General features: G+C 51.3%; 1 protein-coding gene and 1 long non-coding RNA gene across 13 annotated transcripts in view; one reads left to right on the top strand and one right to left on the bottom strand.

Annotated features, from left to right (window-relative positions):
- The window catches only part of LOC101022794 (janus kinase and microtubule-interacting protein 1), a 303,218-nt gene that overhangs the window by 156,057 nt on the left and 126,791 nt on the right, over positions 1-20,370 (top strand). For 3 of the 11 annotated variants that reach the window (XM_031664743.1, XM_031664739.1, XM_031664744.1), the window contains exons 16-18: positions 3,460-3,528; positions 4,966-5,043; positions 8,404-8,816. In XM_031664743.1, coding sequence (XP_031520603.1) covers positions 3,460-3,528; positions 4,966-5,043; positions 8,404-8,781 — 525 coding nt within the window. In that variant the 3' untranslated portion in view covers positions 8,782-8,816. Of the gene's footprint in view, positions 1-3,459; positions 3,529-4,965; positions 5,044-8,403; positions 8,824-17,341; positions 17,563-20,370 lie in introns of those variants that run through there. The other 8 variants (XM_031664736.1, XM_031664737.1, XM_021938227.2 and 5 more) reach the window with 7 other exon arrangements.
- Positions 1,381-12,548, bottom strand: LOC108585831. Of its 2 annotated transcripts, XR_001902313.3 has the most exons (3): positions 11,880-12,548; positions 8,361-8,568; positions 1,381-3,513 (listed from the first exon to the last, which is right to left on the bottom strand). It is a non-coding gene; the product is annotated as an uncharacterized LOC108585831 (long non-coding RNA). The 2 variants fall into 2 exon arrangements; XR_001902312.3 differs by lacking the exon at positions 8,361-8,568 and having other exon boundaries at positions 11,880-12,545.

The following is a 20,370-nucleotide window of genomic DNA, read 5'->3' as shown; positions in this document are numbered from 1 at the left end:
TTTCTCCATGTTGGCCAGGCTGGTCTCAAACTCCTGACCCCAAGTGATCTGTCCGCCTTGGCCTCCCAAAGTGCTGAGATGACAGGTATGAGACACCTCACCTGGCCTTGAAGCCCATTTCTCAGTGTGTAGGTGAAGTGCAACCTGAGGAATGTCCTATGATGTGCCTGTGTTGATTTCCCTGCAAACAGCATCTTGCACCGGGCACGTGCCTTCCTCATCTCCACCCACTGAAGCCCTGCCCAGTCATCAAGGCACAGGCATCCATCCTGGCACCCGTCAGCCCCACTCCGGTTAGCCACGTATAGGATCAGGGCAAGGTCTCACTCGCCTCAGCACATGGCACGTGCCCTGCAGAGAAACTGAACCATGAGACATTGGAGGGTTTATAAATCATAGCAGTCATATCTCTTCTCCCTCAAGTTCAGAGTGGATCGAGAAAAAGACACTGGCCTCAGCCAGGTGGGAAAGCCTTAAAGGCCGTGTTTTCGCTGGTAACGATGGATAGGAGAATGAGGCATAGGTCTGAGCCATAGTCAGACTTTCTAATAGTTGACCCCGAGTTGAAGCCTTGGGACCCTCCCCAAAGGGAGAGGAGAGAGATGAGCCCCACCAGTTGCAGGGGATCTAGGCTCTGCACCTGAGGGGTCCTGGGAGTTGGGGCACAGAGAGCGGCCCCCACCCTGCAACAGGCCACCCCCATGAGGCTGCTCAGGTTCCCATCAGCACCTCCCTTTGGGTGGACTCCCTTCTCCTCCCCAGCCTGAGACCCCCTCTCCTGGGGTTGGAGCATAACCATGAACATTGTTTCTCCCAGGAGTGACTGAGGCCCCACAGCTCTCTGGCCAAACTCTTTGATATTAAATTTCTGATCTCACATGGCCGGGGGTCCTCATGGCCAGCTCGCTCTTCTCTTGTGTTCTCTCCCAGTTGCTAAAAAGGTCTTGTTAAATTTATTTTTTATATGCAAGTTTTTAAACGACAGCAACAACAAAGCTCAACACTGTGTTCTGTAGAAACCGTTCTGAGAGTAGCTTGTTGTCATCACCCAAAAATGGATTTCCCGTTTTCATTTCGTTCACTTTTTGACTGCTTGCATGAGGATGTTACAAAGGAAATACCTGTAACTCCTCATCCAAAATATGCTTATCTGTTTCTAAGAAAACACGCATCTTGTCTGAGCCTTGTTTGAGGAAGTGCCGGCCACCGCGGCTGGCACAGGGTGCTGGGTGCTGCCTCCGTGGCTGGTACTGGAGCATATACTGGGGGCTGAGCTCACGGTGACGTTAGGGAGGGAGTTCTGTGACAGTACTCGATCAGTTCTAGTCCCCTCTGTACAGACAGCACACACCACACCAACCTGCACACCCTCGATTCTCCTTCATTCAACAGAAGTTTATTAGGCACCTGCTTGTGGCAGGCCTTGTGCCAGTCAAGGAAGTCCAACAGGAGGTAAACATGGTCCCCACCTTCAAGGAGGGGCAGCAGGGTGAAACAGACAACAGCGCCTGTCAGGTGAGTGCTGTGACCAGACATTCACAAGGTGACTGACATGGGCACCATGGAGGGTAACTGACCCCATGGACTCAAGCAGGGTAGGCTTCCTGGAGGAGGTGACAGCTAGCTCAGGGCCTAAAGACTGAGTGATGCTAGCTCAGTAAAGGCCTGGGGCTGAGGCTGGGGCCAGGAGAGGTAGGGACGGCACAGGGAAAGGCTGGGCATGTTCGAGGAGCTCTGTGTAGTTAGGATGACCAGGGCCTGGGATTTCAGCAGGGACAGGAGAGTGCTGACTGATGAGACTGTGAGCATTGCAGAGGCCACCCCACGCTGGGGCCTTGCCAGTGTTGTCGGGAGTGAGGGGATGTCTTTGGAGGGCTCTGAGCAGAGCAGGGAGGTTCCATGAGCCTATGTGTGGTTTTTAGGGAACTTGCTGGCTGGGGGGCAGAAAGGGATTTGTGGTATGTGGGGAGGTTTCAGATATGAACCTGGGGGCTGAAAGGGGAATGGGGGGTTGATGATGGGGAAGGAGTGCTGTGGGTGGGTTTGAGAACCAGAAGGAGGCGAAGCCAGTATATTGGAAGTGGATGGAAGGAAGGAGGGGGCACTCTTCCCCATCAGGGGTCCTGGCAGGCCCTGGAGATTCCTTGAGACTTGGGAGTGGAGGGGTGCAGGAGGCAGCGGCACACAGGGTGTGGTGGGGCAGATCTGGGTGGGAGACATTTCAGAAAGGGTAGGGAGGGTGGATCCCGGGGGGAGGGCAGAGTAAGGTGGGGAAGGCGGAGGGCAGGGCTCCAGGACCTCACAAGGGCAGGGTGACCTCGTGAGGGTAACCAGCTGCTGCCAGAGGAGGGGGAAAGCAAGGAGTACAAGGAAACTAGGGGATCCTGGGGTCAGGAAAGGAGGCTTTCTGCAGCTGGGGGCTGGAGTTAGGAAAGGGGGTGCTCCACAGCCGGGGCCTGGGGTCGGGAAAGAGGGAGCTCTGCGGTTGGGGCCTGGCAGCGGGAGGCCATCCAACAACCTGAGCAATGAGGAGGTCAGTGGTGTTGTCAAGCCCGGACACCCCTCGGTGCCTTAAACCCGGACACTCCTCGGTGCCTTGACCTCCCCGCAGCCCCCCCCCACATGGCAGCCCCCCTGTGCTGGCCTGGACTTCCTCCCATCTTAGGGGCTCCTCATAGAGACACATCTGCATATGACACCTGCTTCCGTGCTCACCCCCAGCCCAGACCCCAGAGGGAACATGGACAGAGCTCCCACTCCCTTACCTGGCACGCAGGTGCACGCCCTACCTGTTTGCCCCCTATTCTGTGCCTGCACCCTCATGTCCTGGCACGAACCCTGCTTTCATGCTCCTACACCCCCTATCCTGTGTGTGATTCCACTTCCTCTCATGGTGGCACCAGGCACTCTGGGCTGCTCCTCCAACTCACGTTGCTGGAGGGATGAGGGCTTTGGCGTCCTGCAGGCTGGGTTCCAAGTCTCCATTCTGCACCTGTGTGACCTTGGACAAGTTACTTAACTCAGCCTCCATGTCTTTACCTGCAAAATGGGGGTGATGCTGCCTACTGCATGGGGTGGTCGTAAGAGGGTCAGATGAGGTCTCCTGAGTGAAGCATCAGCACAGAGCAGGCACTCTGTGACATCAGCTACACCATGCCACTTCCTCTGCTGTACACACTCACAGCCGTCCACACTTGGGTCCACCCAGGCTCTGAATCCAGCTTCCACACCACGTACATGTCACACTTACACCTATGACCTCCTGCACATACAGGCTGGACCATGCACACACAACCACACCATCCGCAGGTGCAGGCATGTGTGTGCCGTGACGTGATCCATTCCTGAGCACGCCCTGAAAAAGCCGATCTATGAAATTCACACACCTGTGAAATTCCAGGGCCCGTTGGGTTCTGACTCTCACTTTGCTGCACCCCTCCTGTCCCTGCTGTTTTCTAGTGGCTGAAGCAAATAGAGGGGACCGAGGCCGCCCTGACCCAGAAGATGCTGGACCTGGAGAAGGAGAAGGTAAAAGATTTGACTGCCTGGGGGTGGGGGGAGAGGGTTCGAAGAGCAAAGTCGATTGCAGGAAGGCTTTGCATGTGTTTTCCTAATGATTTGCATGCATTTCCCAATTTTGCTTTTGCCCCAGAGTTTGTTCTGAGTAATTATCACCCATTTACTTACTCTTTCACTTGCTCAGTTACTCATTGAATACCTGTTTTCAGAACCTCTGCTGTGTCCCAGGTACTATGCCAGGATTAGAGGCTTGGTAATGAATAAGTGGGGTCCCTGCCACCAGGAGCAAGCTCACAGGTCTGCAGGGTCGTGCGGTCATGAGCTCCTGTGAATGCAGCGTGAGGATGTTAGGAGAGACACAGCCCAGACATGGAAATGCTGGCGCAGTGACTCTAGGAACACACGGGCAGGGCTCAAACCTTTGCTGGCCATGAAAGCTTGGGAAACTGGACTTTAGTTTTTTCATTGATGAATGGGAAACTCCAATCTGTGCTTTGCTGGGCTGTGGGATGAGAAATGCTAGACACATAGCCAGGGTTGCACTGTGCTTGGCACCTTGGGTACCTGATAAATGGTGGTGGAGGTTATTCACTGGGGTTATGGATGTATGGAGAGCCTGGGGAGGACAGAGAAGGCTTCCCAGAAGACGTGGTTCTTGAGTAGTCAAAGGCCGATTCGAGTTCTCCAAGGAGAAATGGAAATGGGAGGAGAAGGAGGAAGGTGGAAGGACCCGTGGGGCCTAGGAGCAGGGAGTGGTGCGGAAAGAGCCCTGACTGGGGCCAGAAGGCCTGGGTTTCTACTCCCACCTCTGCCATCACCGAACTGCGGCATCTAAGGTGAGGCTCTGGTCCTCCCTGGCTCTTTCCTTCCTTGTCTATAAAGGGAAATGGCTACAGGAGATGAACTCTAACCCTGAAACCCGCAAATCAGTCATAAGAAGAGATTTGCACTCTGGAGAGGTCAGGCTTGCCGGGTCTTAGAGGGTGACCCAGGGACATGGGAGGCAGGGAGAAGTGTGCTCAGTGAGACCAATCGGGAGGTGGGTGAGGCAGTTCAGGCAGGAAGAAAGAACCACATCTGAGAACCATGAAGACAGTCTTCTGGGGCCACTAAGACACGGCAGGAGGAACCCAGAGGGACTCCTGTGAATTGTGCCTGGGTTTGACATGGGTCCCTTCTTTACAGTCAGGTGCCCAAGAGGAAGGGAAGCAGGAGGAAGGGGATAGTCTTGACCGAGGATCCAGGTGGGGCTGTCAAGGGTGCCCTGGGTCAGTGAGGCTCCCGCTGGGCGATTCACGTGGGGGCAAACAGGGAAGACCACCAAGTCCCTTCTCATCTGAGTGCCCCCAATTCGGTGAGACTGCCACTGTCTAGCACACGGGCTCTGAAGCTGTCATGGATTCCTGTTCTGACGCTGGTCCCTGATGGCGCCTCCCTCTTTCTCAGGACCTGTTCAGCAGGCAGAAGGGCTATCTGGAAGAGGAGCTCGACTACCGGAAGCAAGCCCTTGACCAGGCTTACCTGGTAGGACCAGAAGTGGGTTTGACACTTTGGATTCCTAGACTCCACATTAGAGGCTGCTTTTCCCTCCGGGGCTGACACTGCATTTAGGGTGCTCCCCAATGCCAAACAGGAGCGACAACAATGCCATCTCCACCGTGTGGCTGGAATGACTGTACAGATGGTCCCTTTTCCCAAATCAATCGTGATTTTCAAAAATATTCAAAGTTACTTTAATGGTTTTCTTAGACATGCTTCTTAAATTCTAGTAATCATTTGGGATGAATGGGAAGAACCTCTATTTCTTATATGTTTGATGATACTTAAATAGTTGGACTTAAAGTCCCAAAGCAAGTTTTCCCATAAATAGGAAAAAGAGATGATCACAAAGGAACGCAGAGGTAAAGCAATTAGATGAGGCCAGGTGATTTTCAGAACCGAAGGGACGAGGTGTAAGGTTGGATGTAATATCGCATTTGGCTTGCAAAATTGGTTCTGTGCATCCTGGTGATTAAAGTACAGTGAGATGATGTTCAGGGTCCTGTGTCCTCACACTCAAAGCTAAGTGCTCCTGGCACTGAGAGAAATTCTCCTTGGGGGAGGCGGGGAGTTGAGTAAGATCATGGAAACTTGTCTCTGCAGGAGAGAGAATTTAGAGTTCAATGCCGTTCCTTGTAGGAAGAAGCTAGTGTGGTAGAGACTCTTGAGCAAATCTGTGCCCAGATCATTTGCAGTTAAAGTCATTTTACAAAAATGGGTTTGCACCTACAAAATGCAGAGCCAATCACTAAAAAAATGACTTTAAAACTCTGCTTCCCATGAGAGGCTCCAGGAAGACAGAGAGCAGGTAGCCTGGGCTTAGCTTAAATGGACAGGAGATTCTAGACGTGAAGGCTGGTGCAACTAGCTATGACCCTTGGCCCTTCCTGTCTAGGCTGTGAGGCTTGAATCCCTTCAGACTGAGAGCAGGAGATGCAGACGATCAGAATGGACTAAGCCTTATCAAGACACATTTCCCTCTGGGCACACGATGTATCAGCAGTGTTGAGGGCAACTAACGAATGGAGACATTCTCATCTATACCCTGGTCTGTCTCCTGCCTCTCTAATCTTTTAGGTTTTTCCTTGTTTTGGTCCTGGCTTGGTCCTTTTGAAAACACCCTGCAGGATGGGCCATCCCTATCACACATTCCTGTTCTCCCCTAGCGTTTCCAAAAAAAACGCCGAGGAATGTGATTGTAGATGGACCCTAGGGCCCTGCGAAGCGTAGCGCAATAGAGTAAGTTGGAAAACTCTGAAGGACCTCTTGGGGTCTTAGTGTGCTAAAGGGTGAGTCGAGGCTCTGAGAGGAATGTAAGCAAGCAGTGTGCCAAGTTCACTGGATCATTGGACCTTTTTTCAAAGGACATCTTGCAGAACTGGCATTTCTGAAAACACACTTCAGAACACCTTGGGGTCCACCCTTCCTTTGTCTAAGCATCAACTCAGGGAGGCCTGAGGGATCCCTCAGAGTGCTGAATCTGCAGAAGAGGCCCCTGCATGCTGGTTCTGCCACCATATAGAAGCTACCTTCACACTTGGAGTATTTGAAAGCCTGCCGTGGGCAGTGTACTCCCAGTGGGATTTCAGTCGCACGGGTAGACAGGAGTTCTGACGCAGCTCTGGACTCTCATGAACAGTCAGGAAGTGAAATGCTCTGAGAGGGTGGCAGGGTCGTGTGTCCATGCTGGGGCCAGGACAGCAGGTGCCAGATGCAAGCCTGTGTCCCTTTGTCACTGAGCTGAGTGAGATGGGGCAGGCCCGCGACGGAGTTTCCAGAATCAAGTGATGCGTTTCCATCTGGAAACTGGCCACGCGGGGGTCTCCTGCGAGCTTGACTGCTGAGTAGAGAAGGGGTGAGCCTGCAGGCACCAGCAAGCTCTGCTCCATGTGGAGCCCACCTGGGGGCCCTGCAGCTCTGCCGGGAAACAGATTCCGGTCTTCTAATTCCCCAGGGGCAACCGTTGGGGTGGGCAGAGGTGAAGGTGATCATGTTTGTTGGTTAAAATCAGTCTGGCTCAATGGGCCTGGATCCCAGCAGGGAAAAGTCAGAGGAGACTTGAGAAGCAAGTGGCCTGATAGTGATGGAGGGCTACTGGGTTAGCCTCTGCCTCGGTGATGGAGGCCTACTGGGTTAACCTCGGCCTCAGTGATGGAGGGCTACTGGGTTAGCCTCTGCCTCAGTGATGGAGGCCTACTGGGTTAACCTCTGCCTCGGTGATGGAGGCCTACTGGGTTAACCTCTGCCTCGGTGATGGAGGCCTACTGGGTTAACCTCTGCCTCGGTGATGGAGGCCTACTGGGTTAGCCTCTGCCTCGGTGATGGAGGGCTACTGGGCTAACCTCGGCCTCGGTGATGGAGGGCTACCAGTTAGCCTTGGCCTTGGTGATGGAGGGCTACTGGGTTAGCCTCTGCCTCAGTGATGGAGGGCTACTGGTTAGCCTCTGCCTCGGTGACGGAGGGCTACTGGGCTGACCTCGGCCTCAGTGATGGAGGGGTACCGGTTAGCCTCGGCCTTGGTGATGGAGGGCTAATGGTTAACCTCTGCCTCAGTGGCATGTTTCTGTTGAAACTCATGGTTCCTCTATACCACCTGTAGTTTCTTTGGAAGAGAAGTAGCTGTCCCTTAGTAAGGACTGTGGGTGGGGATTTAGGAAGGCAGAAAAGGAGCTAATTTTCTTTTGTCCCTAGACATTCCCATAAGATAGCTATATTTAAGTGTCTCGCTGTGAAAAGGAGTAACATCCTGCAATGATGAAAACTCAGCTTTCGCAAGGATCCCCAGTTGGTCACTAATGTCTCATTCAGCTTTGCCAACAAAGGGTGTCTTCCTTTTGTGAGGGGTTGGGGCAATTAAAACATTGCCACTATTTGCTTTGGGCTAGAGTTGCATTCTTAAGGCAGCTGAAAACCAAATGCAAATCCAGACATATTTTCCCATTGGCACCCATTAGAAAAGGGGAGATTTGTTCCCAAGGTGAGGAGAGTCGATTGGAAGCCAAGGATGAAATAAAACTCAGGTGACTTGCACCTCTGTTTGAGTCATGCATTTTAAGGGAAGGTTATGATTACTTTTTCTTCTTGCCCTTTTCCCCTCTTGTGCATAGTAGGAGCGTCTGGGTTGAATAGAGTAAAAAATGCTCTGGATAACATGTGCACAGGGCTGAGTTGCTCCCTCACAGCCTGCTCCCCTGGGCACTGCTGGCCCTGTGCTTGGCCCCTGACAGATGCCCCTCCCTGCCCGAAACCCCCTCCCTGACTCTGCCTCCACTGGCAGCAGCCTCCTGGTGGTTCCTGTTCACCTCCTTGTGACCTTCCTCTGTCTGTGTGATCTGGGCTCCTCAGAAAATCCAAGACCTGGAGGCCACACTGTACACAGCGCTGCAGCAGGAGCCAGGGCGGAGGGCCGGTGAGGCGCTGAGCGAGGGTCAGCGGGAGGACCTGCAGGCTGCTGTGGAAAAGGTGCGCAGGCAGATCCTCAGGCAGAGCCGCGAGTTCGACAGCCAGATCCTGCGGGAGCGCATGGAGCTGCTGCAGCAGGCCCAGCAGGTAGGCGTCAACAGCTGCTGTGCCCACAGCACTCCCAGCATCCCTGTCGTCCTGTGTGCACCTTGGCACCCTGATGGACCCCTGAGTGCCCCAGGCTCTTTCCAGGGAGAGTTGGTGGTAAAGCAAGTTTCTAAAAAGCAAGATTTCATAGATGCCCGTCCTAACTCCCTGTGATGAGGCAAGACATTCTATAGAGCAAACGCTGAAACATTCATCCAAACCAAGTGCCTTCTCCCTGGGCCCTCGTCTGAAACATTCATCCAAACCAAGTGCCTTCTCCCTGGGCCCTCCTCCTCCAGCAACTGCACGCTGTTTCCAGGTCAGATGCTGGTCACAGGGAGGCATCAGCTGAATGGTTTGCTTTTTTGCTGCCTTTTGTGATGGTGGCTCATTTGAGGATTGGGCCTTCCAGCTTCCATTGAGGTCTGAAAACCTCAATGGAACCAAGGTTCCATGTTGCATGTGAGTTTCATGTGCTACTGAGCACACGGGGAGCTGGGGGCTTCATGACTCCTGATTGACCGTGAAGGGAAAGAAGTAGCAGCATGCAAAGCATCTGTTGGGCGCTCACCGTGTGTTGGGCAGTGGCTCCCTGCACTGCAGATCCCTTATCTCAGGGACCCTACGGGTGGGCACTAGGATGTCCACTTTCCAGACAAGAGAACTGAGGCTCAGGGAGGTTAACTCATGTGCCTGAAGGTCACCCAGATAGTAAGGATCTAGATTACTGGCGGGGAGGGATGTCACAGAAGGAAAAAAGAAGGGGGATGTGGTCAGAGAGAGAGAGAGAGAGAGAGAAAGAGTTTGACTTATTTTACAGAACTAGCTCACACAACTGTAGATAAAGATCAGCAAGTTCACAATCTGCAGGGCACGGCAGAGCCCCAGGGAAGAGTTGTTGCAGTTCAAGCCTGAAGGCCATCTGCTAGCAGCATGCCCCTCTCCTCAGGGAGCTCAGTCTTTCTCTCAAGGCCTTCAGGTGATTGAATGAACCCCCCCACACACATTATGGAGGCTCATCTGCTTTACTCAAAGTCTACTGATTTAGATGTTCATCTCATCTAAAAAAGACCTCCACAGAAACATCTAGTTTGTTTGTTTGTTTTTTGAAATGGAGTCTCGCTCTTATCACCCAGGCCGGAGTGCAGTGGCACGATCTCAGCTCCCTGCAACCTCCACCTCTCAGGTCAAGCAATTCTCCTGCCTCAGACTCCTGAGTAGCTGGGATTACAGGCACCCGCCACCACACCCAGCTAATTTTTGTATTCTTAGTGGAGATGGGGTTTCTCCATGTTGGCCAGGCTGATCTCAAACTCCTGACCTTAAGTGACCCGTCCACCTAGGCCTCCCAAAGTGCCATGATTATAGGTGTGAGCCACCATGCCCGGCAACATCTAGAATACTTGACCAAATATCTGGGTACCATGGCCTAGCCAAGTTAACATAAAATCAATCATCATCACCATCAAAGGCAAAGGGTATTCTGGGCAGCAGAGCAGCATGGTGTGGGTCAGCTTAGGGCAGCAAAGAAGCTGAAAACACAGACACTGGGACCAGACGGCCTGGCTCTGAACTCGCTCTCCCACTTAGTTGTGTGGCCTTGGACACATTATTTAACCTCTCTGGGCCTCAATGTCTTCCTCATGGGGATGTGACAATGCCTGTCTCACCGGGGCATGGTAAGGTTTAGATAATTATTACTTGTAAACTGCTCTCAATAAGTGCAGACCACTGTGGATTCTTGCTGAGTGTAGTCTGTGGGTGGAGGTAGCAGGAGCAGATGGGGAGTTAGGAGCCGGGTGCCGGCTTGTCTCTAAGGCCAAGCACTGTGCCTTCTTTCCAGGACTTGCTCACTGAGTATGCAGCAAATGAAGGAATTGATTTCGTGTTCAGGAGATCCTGCTCAAAGGACAGAGCGACATTTGTGTGTTTGAGCCAAAAAAAAAAAAAAAAAAATCGTTACCCCACTCAAAGATTCAAGTCTCATGGAATGTGCTGCTTTTGGTGGCCTAAGTCTGAAATGTATGATGGGTTAGAGAGCACACCGTAAAGATACAGGGCAATGCCGCATTCCACTGTGACTCCTGGAAAAGCCCCCATGCTGCACATGCTGAGAAATGAACCCAGGATCTGAGTGATTTTTTTAAAAGCCAAAGAGCAAGCCATGGCAGTGTCTGCCTGCTGGGCAGTGGAGGACTCGCATCCCTTAAAGAAAACAGTCATTTAAAACGCAAGTGTTTTGTGATGTTTATGTAAGATCATACGGGACAAATAACTTCCTTTTACCAAACTGTGTAGTCAATTGCATGGAGAAGCTTGAACAGTAGTTTAACCAGAGTTGATATTGCTTTTCCTTTATCTTTGGATCATTTTCAAATTAGTTGAGAATTCTGCTGAAGGTAATTCATAGACACTCCTTTCTCCCACTGAATATTGAAACTTCCCTGACCTCAGTTTTATTAAAATACAGTGATAGGCTGGGCGTGGTGGCTCAATCCTGTAATCCCAGCATTTTGGGAGGCCGAGACGGGTGGATCACGAGGTCAGGAGATCGAGACCATCCTGGCTAACACGGTGAAACCCCGTCTCTACTAAAAAAATACTAAAAAAAACTAGCCGGGTGAGGTGGTGGGCACCTGTAGTCCCAGCTACTCAGGGGGCTGAAGCAGGAGAATGGCATAAACCCAGGAGGCGGAACTTGCAGTGAGCCGAGATCCGGCCACTGCACTTCAGCCTGGGCGACAGAGCAAGACACCATCTCAAAAAAAAAAAAAAAAAAATACAGTGATATGTACATATAAGCTGAAGTCAATACATTTATTCAACAATACATTGCTCTGAGGCTTTAATGGGATAAGATATGCAAACCAATTCACCTGGTACATGGTAGGTGTTCAGTGAAAGAGGACTCTCTTTAAGTCATATCACGTGGATGTCAATACCCAAGGCAGTGTGCTGCCCCCTGGCCACTCAGTGTGGTTCAGGGACCAGGGACATTGGCATGATGCTGAGGCCTGCTAGAAATGCAGGTTCTCAGGCCCTGCCCCAGGTCTATGGAATCAGATTCCACATTTAAGAAGATCCCATGGTGATTTCTGTGCAACTTCAAGTTGTCAAACCTTGTCTTATAGATGCATGGCTGTGAGTTCTGGGGGGATATAAGGGTCTTGTGACTTTTTTGGTTTAGTAAGAAAATGAGTTATTATTCTTTCCCTTCCCCATCACCCTGTCTCCCTCCTCTAGCACACTAGGCAGGAGAATCCAGTACCTACCTCCTCCCTGCTTTGAGTTCAGCTCCAGAACGGTCAGCAAGGCTTAACGTCTGCTGGCCTCAGCTTCTTCATCTGTACTATGGGTAGTTCTGAGCGGCTGCGCCTCCAGGCATTGCCTTGAGGCTCCAGTGTGGTTCTGCAGGTGAAAAAGCTTGGCCAAACTCTCCCAGTGTAACTGTTGATGCCGTGATGTGTGCCGACTCTCGCTCCCCTTCTCCACATAGTGTTGCACGCGTGTAGTAGCAACGGGAGCCCGGAGCCCCCAGCCAGTAGCCCGGAGCCTTCAAACTTAGGAGTGCATCTGTTTTACTGGATGCTTCCTTCAACAGGTCTTCCTGGAAGTGGGTGGTCTAGGTATGACTCCGGGGCAAAGGGGAGACTTTCCAGCCAGCCCCAGTGGCCACATGGTGCTGGGGAAATGAGATGCTGCTGCTTCTGGCTTCCATTCAACAACTATGCGTAGAGCACCCACCCCATGCCAGGCACAGTGCTGCCTGTTGGGAGAGGAACAGTGGACAAAGTCCTGCTTCCGTGGGGAGGATGTTCTTAGATTCTGGGGAGGGGAAACAAGGAAGACTCGAATAAATACTGAAGATGTCAGAAACAGGCAGAGGCTAAAATGGTGTGGAGGAGGTGAGCCAGGCAGCCACCTGGCAGAGAGAACAGCAAGTACAAAGCCCCTGAGGTGGGAACAGTTGACTGTGGTTGAGGAAATGCTTTATGTTTTCTAACAGCTGCAATTTTCAAAAGTAGTACCCTGTGTATAGGATTTTACGGAGAAACCACCACCCTGAAAGTGGTTGTAAGGAGCATCATTAAAACACCTGTTTGAAAACAGGTGTTTGGCTACCTAATTAAGTCTTCAAACCGGCTTAAACAGATGGAGAGATGAAGGCACAGAGACAAAACAGCTGGATGAAGGTCAGCCAGCCACAAAATGACCCCTCTAGGCCAGGCCTGTCCTGAGTCCACTGCCAGAGCCCTGGTCTCCACACTGCATGACCCCCTGAGGGTTCACTATTCATATTTTGCGATTCTTTGCTAGTTGCTATCATTTGATAGTCTCCAGAAACCTGGTATTTTCAAAAGAGTATTGCAAAACCTACATTTTTTTTTCCAAAGGGAAGTAATTCAAACCTGCATTGCCGTGATTTTTTCCCCTCCAGGAACATAAAAATTAATGTTTTAAAGTTTATATATGGAAAGCTATGATGTAACATTAGAAGCCACAGGCTCTCGGGTCAGACAGATTTTTATTCAAATCCTGTCCCTAGTTATGATGTAACCTGAGGCAAGTTAGTTCACCTCTGTGAGTCTCAATTTTCTTGTCTGTAGAATGGGTACAATCAACGCACACGTCTTGACGTGTTGTGATCAATGGAGAATTTATCTAAAGTGCTCACAAAGTAAGCACTCAAGGAATATCAGCTAACATTTGCTGCACTTGGCCTTTCTAACCCAACCTAATCATTATCATGTCTTCTCTCACCTTTATATTTATAATAGTCCCTAACACTCATGTATTCAACACAGGCGACATGACATAGTACAGCCAGGTGCTCTGGTAACACTCACCCCACTTCTGATCTGGCCCAAGCACTGGCTGCCTGCTTCAACCATGGACAGACCCTCCCAGTCTCCCAGTTTGCTGTGGACATTGCCATTGTATTTCGCCTGGAATCCGGCCCACAGGGTACAGCGATGTCCCCTGCCCGGCACCAGCTGAAATTGGCATTTTCCAGCCCTGTTAACTCAGAGGAAAAGAGGACGTGAAAACATCCATTAGTGGATGGCACCTTTCCCGACAGAATGATTCTGCACTTTTGTAAAAGGTTCTGCCTGAGTGAAGGTTGGAGTGAAGCCATTGGGGTAAATTCACTTTGTCCTGACCCTCTCTGAGGGTTCAGTAGCACTGGTTTCACTTCCTAGCCACAGTCGGCCTGCAGAGACATCTGCTGGGACAATTCACGATGGCAATGCCCTCTCCATTGTCTCTTTTTCTGCCGAAGCCTTCCTAACACACAGCACCACCACAGCACCTCCCCTGAAACCCTCACTGGCTCCCTAGTGTCCAGAGTACAAAGTCTAGGTTGCTTAGTCTGACCTTCGAAGCCCTCTAGAGCCCCTTCCAACTGCCACAGCTGCATCGTCCACCTCTCAAAGATGCCCCTGCTGGCCATCATGGCACTGTGTTTTGTTTTGTTTTATTTTGTTTTGTTTTCAGTTGTTGTAACATTCGTGTACCAAGTACTGTTCTAGGTGCTGGGGCAATATTCCAGCCCAGGGAGACAGGGTGGCGCTGACACACAGAAGGCGCTCTATAGATGTTGGTTGAATGAAACTCACACGAGTCCTATGAAGACAGGTCATTGATGCCATTTTTCACGGGAGAGCAGAGTGAGGCTCAGAGAAGGTAAGCAACTTGTCCAAGGTCACACAGCCAGGAAGCAACAGAGCTCAGCTGTGAACTCAGGTCATCAGATCAGGAAACTCTTCCCCACTGCTCCTTCTGGCCTGCCACACTCTGATGAGAGACTGTTTCCTAAGCATGAACGTCAAGAAAGATCAGAATGACAGCCAGGCTCTCAGGCTGATTTGTAAAGCCCAGAAGTTGTTCCTGGGGGATTCTCAGAAGTTGTTTGGAAACTGTAAAGCTGGACATTAGATTACAAAGCCTTGTCCTACAGATCCCATTTTGCCCTCCGAGTCACGGAGTCCCACACAGATATTACAGCAGAGGGTTCCAGACACAGAGAGATCGTGTCATCACCCAGAGCCCAACAGCTGCTACATTCAGGGCCCAGAATTCAAGCCAGGTTCAGGCCGCATGCCTGCTTACTCAGCAGCTCCTCGGCCACCCTGCATGTGAGGGGGTTGCCGGGAAACCCCTGCCACTGCCAGACTGAGGTCACACCATTCCCTCAGGGTGGGAGAGAGTAGAAAATTACCGGTTGTAAAAAATAACGTACGGAGTGCTCAATGCCAAGCTCTGCTCTAAACACTTGGTACAATTTTGCTTGTTAAATCCTTAGATGTGGGTGGCACCCGTCTATAGATAAGGACACCAGGCCTCAGGGAGGCGGAATAATGGCCGGAGGTCACAGATCCAAGAGAATCATTTTTTTTCTCTGTCTCTTTCATGGAATCCATTCTGTTTGGCTGCCCCTGTGATCATCCTGAAATCAAAAGCTCATCATGTCCCTGCTTAGAACCCGTCACTGGCTCCCCATGGCAACCCCAAAGCTGTGAGCACCTCATCAGGACATGGGCCATTCCAGACCCTCTGAGCTCTGTCCCCGACCCCACACCTCAGGCCCCTTGGCCTCCTGCATGTGCCGTTCCCTCCACCTGGAATTCCCTTCCCCTCCTGTGCATCTGGTGAACTGTCATAGGTCCCTGCTGGGTTCCACGTCTCCTCCAGCCCACAGCTCAGTCCCTCACCCCTCACCCTCCTCACGCCTCTTTAGTTATTTATTTATTGAGATGGAGTCTCGCTGTGTCACCCAGGCTGGAGTGCAATGGCATGATCTCGGCTCACTGCAACCTCCGCCTCCCAGGTTCAAGCGATTCTCCTGTCTCAGCCTCCCCACAGGAGCACACCGCCATGCCCGGATGCCCGGCTCATTTTTGTATTTTTAGTAGACGCATTTCACCATGTTGGTCAGGCTGGTCTCGAACTCCTGACCTCAGGTGATCCACCTGCTTCAGCCTCCAAAAGTGCTAGGATTGCAGGCTTGCGCCACTGCGCCTGGCCCCTCTTGGTTTTCTTGATGGCATTTGCGTTCATCTGATGCCCTTTCTGTTTATTTTTATTTATTTATTTTTTTTTTTTGAGGCGGAGTCTTCACTCTGTCACCCAGGCTGGAGTGCAGTGGCACCATCTCGGCTCACTGCAAGCTCCGCCTCCCGGGTTCGCGCCATTCTCCTGCCTCAGCCTCCCGAGTAGCTGGGACTGCAGGCGCCCACCACCGCACCCGGCTAATTTTTTGTATTTTAGTAGAGACGGGGTTTCACCGTGTTAGCCAGGATGGTCTCGATCTCCTGACCTCGTGATCCGCCCGCCTCGGCCTCCCAAAGTGCAGGGATTACAGGCGTGAGCCACCACGCCCGGCCCTTTCTGTTTATTTGTATGCTGCTATTGTCTGAACCATCATTGGACTATAAGGGGAGAGACTTTGTCTTCCTCCCCAGGACTGAAACACGCCCAGGCATATGGAGCCCTATTTACTGAGTGACTAAATGTGCCCACAGCAGTGGTTCTCAAAGCAGGGGCCCTGGACCATCCACGTCCTCATCACCCAGGAGCTTGCTGGCGTGCACCTTTCACGCAGGCCCCACCCCAGCCAGGCTGAGTCAGACGCTCTGTGGGCGGAGCTTGGCAATCTGCATTTAAATAAGCTCTCTGGGTGATGCTGACACAGGCTGGAGAACCACTGCCCTACAGAATGCAAGACGGCTTCTCTGGGCCTGAATAAAGGCCTGTGGTGACTCCACTTTTAATTTCTGCTGGCTGGAATCGTCCACCCTTCCACCTCCCAGCATTGTCTCAGTGCATGAGCGCTGTATCCCATTCAGGGCGGACAAGGGGCAGCAGCCCACTGGGCAGAGTTGCCCCAGAGGAACCCACTTTGGTGGGGCCCTTGATGGGGCTTAAGCCCTGTGAGCACATGAAGAGCTGGAAACGGGGGAGTTCACGGGGGAGTTCACCAGATTCCCTTGGTGGAGAGGCTGCGTGGGACGGGAAGGAATGAATGGTAAACCACCCAGGGAATTAATTCTGCAGGCGCAGCACCAAGGAAGGTGACCAAGAGTCCCGGTTTGCCCAGGACGGAGGGGTTTCCTAGGACTCACACCAGGAAAGTCCTGGGCAAACCGGATCTGTTGGTCACCATGGTACCACGTGCTGAGTGGGATTCTAAGAGGATAGGGTGGATGCTGGTGCAGTGGCTCCCACCAACACCTCCTCTGCCCTTCTCCCTTCCCCCACCCAGCCCCCAGGCTGCAGCTAAATAAATCTTGGACAAGTACGTGACTTGGTGTCACATCCCAACCATGCCCTTTATTAGCTGCTCAGGGTGCCTACATGTTTTGGCCCAGTCTCAATGTTTTATTTTCAAAAGATCCCCTCTTAAGAATGGGTACTGTGTAATTCTATTTCCACAAACTTCTAGAACAGGCACGATCCATTATTAGCGACAGAAGTCAGAACAGAATCCCTTTGCAGGGCTGGAACTGAGCCAGGGGACCAAGGCCTTCTGGGAGCTGGGACACTCTCTGTCTTGCTTTGGGCGGTGGTGACACGGGCTTGTGCACGTATCAGAGCTCACCAAGCTGCCCGCAGTGTTTGTATCCTTTATAGCTTCTGTGCTAGACCACAATAAAAAAAAATAAATAAAAATAAAAGCAGAGGTTTTAAACCTGGAAAATGTACTTTTTCTGACACATAGCCTGGTGTATTTCAGAGAATCCGAGAATTGGAGGACAAACTGGAGTTTCAGAAGCGGCACCTGAAAGAACTGGAGGAAAAGGTAGGTGACTGCAGCTCACACTGTCCCCAGGTTTCTTTCCATGAAATGTTAGCACGGAATCATTTTATTTCATAACGTCCAAAGCATAGACTCTGTCTCCAGCCCTCCTTTCTCTGCCCTTTTTCCCCCAAATCAGCACCTCATGGAAATTGGTAGCTCCTCAAAATTCCTTCCTGATAAAGGCATTTCCTTCTCAATGGCTGTCAAAAATTCTGCAGGCTAGGGCAGCTCTGTGTGTCTTTTTCACAAAAGCCTTTCCCCTGAATCCCTCCCCTGCTGTCTCACTAGGAAAGAGGTGAAGCATGTTAGCCCGCTGAGGTCGGTGGCATCCCCTAACCACAGACACAGGTTCTCCTCCAGGGACTCATTCATTTTCAAATACCTTCTGTATGCCCCAAACCAGTCACATGTTCCTGGAAGACGCAGCCTCTCCCATCCCAGAGGACGTGAGGCTGGCCTCTCACTGGGCTTTGGGTATGTTCCACCAGCCCATTTACCATGATGCCCAATTTATGGGTGAGGAAACTGAGGCAGAGATCGATTAGGACACCTGTCCATGGTCCCACAGCTAGGAAGGGATGGCTGGGGTCTCCATGGACATCATAGCCATCCCACCCTGCCCCTCCATATGACGTTGGTCCACACACACACGAGTCTTGCTCAGGACACACGCAAAGCAGCTTTATCATGGCATTGCCCTTCATCTTCTTCCACCTGATGGCTGTGAATCCTTGAGGACAGGGTCTACGTGGTGTTCATCTGATTCAAGACATTTCTTGCCACAGGATAGGGCATCATCAAATGTTTGTGGATGAGTAAGCAAATGATCCTAGATGAGTACAGAAAAATAGTAATTGCCTATTTAGTGTCACAGAGGTAAGTTCAAGTGTGGCAACAAGATGGAGGGCCGCTGAACCCATCCAGGAGGTCCGGGGGCCGGCATGCCTTTGCCCGAAGAGGGGGTCCCACCTGAATCTCAAAGGTCAAGGTGGGATCAGCTTGGGAAGAGGAGGTAGAAAGGGCATCTCTGGGCTTCATGTGTCTGAGGCCAGTCTTGTGAGAGAGGAAGCTGACTCATTTCAGGGACAAACCAGGGCAGAAGTCTCTGGAAGGCAGATTCCGGGGCTGTCCAGAAAAGGGATGACAGCCTTTCCAGTCCTGTAGAGAATCAAATCATGTGCCCAGAGAGATGGGACAGCTCTTAAGATTTCACCTCTGTTTCAGATGCTTCCTCTCCCTTCTTTTGTGAGAGTCGGCTCCCTGCAGATGAAATCACCTTCCCATCTCTGCTGGAGGCGTAGGGCCCTGCCAGGTTGCAAGTGGACTGAGGATCTGTGCACAGGGGTGGGGGCAGGGCTCACCTGCCAGTTCCCTGGTTACCCTCATGGGAACCCCAGTTTTAGCTGATTCGTAGAGTCCCCATCTGCCAGATGCCCACCCCCACCAACCTCCTAAGGATATTTTGAGAACTCAAGGGGGTCTCAGGTATGATTGAATTTAAGAATTGCTTGAGGCATGAGCTGGCTTTGCAGATAGATGAGCCTGGGCTCTCCTCTGGTCTTGCCCAGGTGGGCCCAGAGAGCCTGGGAAATTCACTCCTCTGCCCCAGGCCTTGGTGTTCTCATGTGCTGCTAGGAATGGTGCTCTGTCTCTGAGGGTGGATGTAGGGATGAAATTAGGTTGAGGATATGAAAGTTCGCAGCCCAGGGCCCAGGCAAGGCATGTGGACTGGCAGCACCAGTTCTTCCCATCTCCTAGGTAGTTCTACCATGTCTGTTGGTAAAATGGGTTACAGAGCCAGATATGATAAAAGAAAGGCTTAAAACATGCCCAAGGTCATCCTTGCTGATTAAAATGTTAAAAGTCAGGTGCAATGAGCACACACTTAAAATAACCTCAGCAGTGAGAATACCTGGGAAATGTCGGAATCCTCTTTCTGGCTCTGTTTTGACTCTTTTCTCAAAGCCAATGTTTGGGGACTGGTCTGTCTCCTTTTGCCGCAGAAGGGAGTTGTGGAGGCTGGCATGTGGAGCAGGAGGGACTGGCCAGGATGGACGCCTCATGAGGCCTGTGGGCCTGGAAACCTTCCAAGATGCCTCATGCCACCTTCATGTCCTTATAGGCATTGGGGCCTGTGACCATGGAAATAGCTCCAGCCACCACTATCCCTGGCTCATCAGTCCCTTTGTCATTGCCAGAAACTCTTTCCTGCCACACCCGACTGGATGGTCTTAATGAATCCTTCCCTCGCCCCAGGCCTCAGTTTCCCCATGTGGAAGATGAAGGGCTGGGTGATTCCCAAGGCCCCTTCTAGCTCTGACTTCCAGTGATCCTACACCTTGTTTAGAAGTTGATGGCTGTCAGCTTGGACTTTTCCAATAAATAATATAAGGAGATATTACCTTGTTTTGGGGGAAAAAAGACCAACTCAAGGATTATTTTCGAAAGCCCCAGCTGATGTTCAGATATGTTTCACCTAATGACTTGCAACTTCTTTTCAACAAAGCAAGTCCTGAAAAGGGTAAGAAAAGAATTCTACTTTTAAGTCGACAAGTTTAATTTTTCCTCCTGTTAAGACCGTTTTTCCCTGATATTTTTTTCTATGTAAGTAAACTAATCAAATGACATGAAAGATTTTAAACAGTGACTCTCTTGGAAGAAAGAACCCTGGTAAAGTTGGTATAGGACTGGGGTGTCTTTGACTTCCCTGGGCCACATTGAAAGAAAAATTGTCTTGGGCCACACATACATCACACTAACACTAACAATAGCTGGTGAGCTAAAAAAAAAATTGCAAAAAAAAAATTCATAATGTTTTAAGGAAGTTTACATCTGTGCTGGGCCACATTCAAAGCTGCCCTGAGCCACATGGGGCCCGTGGGTAGAGGGCTGGGCAAGCGCGGTGTAGGGGAAAGGGCTCTGCTGGTCTGTAAGTTGGACTGGGTGACCTTGAGTGGAATTTA

The sequence above is a fragment of the Papio anubis genome, chromosome 3 (assembly GCF_008728515.1).
Source record: "Papio anubis isolate 15944 chromosome 3, Panubis1.0, whole genome shotgun sequence".
NCBI classification, from domain to species: Eukaryota; Metazoa; Chordata; class Mammalia; order Primates; family Cercopithecidae; genus Papio; species Papio anubis.
The sequence above is the reverse complement of the archived record's forward strand: the minus strand, read 5'-3'. Positions and strand labels throughout refer to the sequence as shown.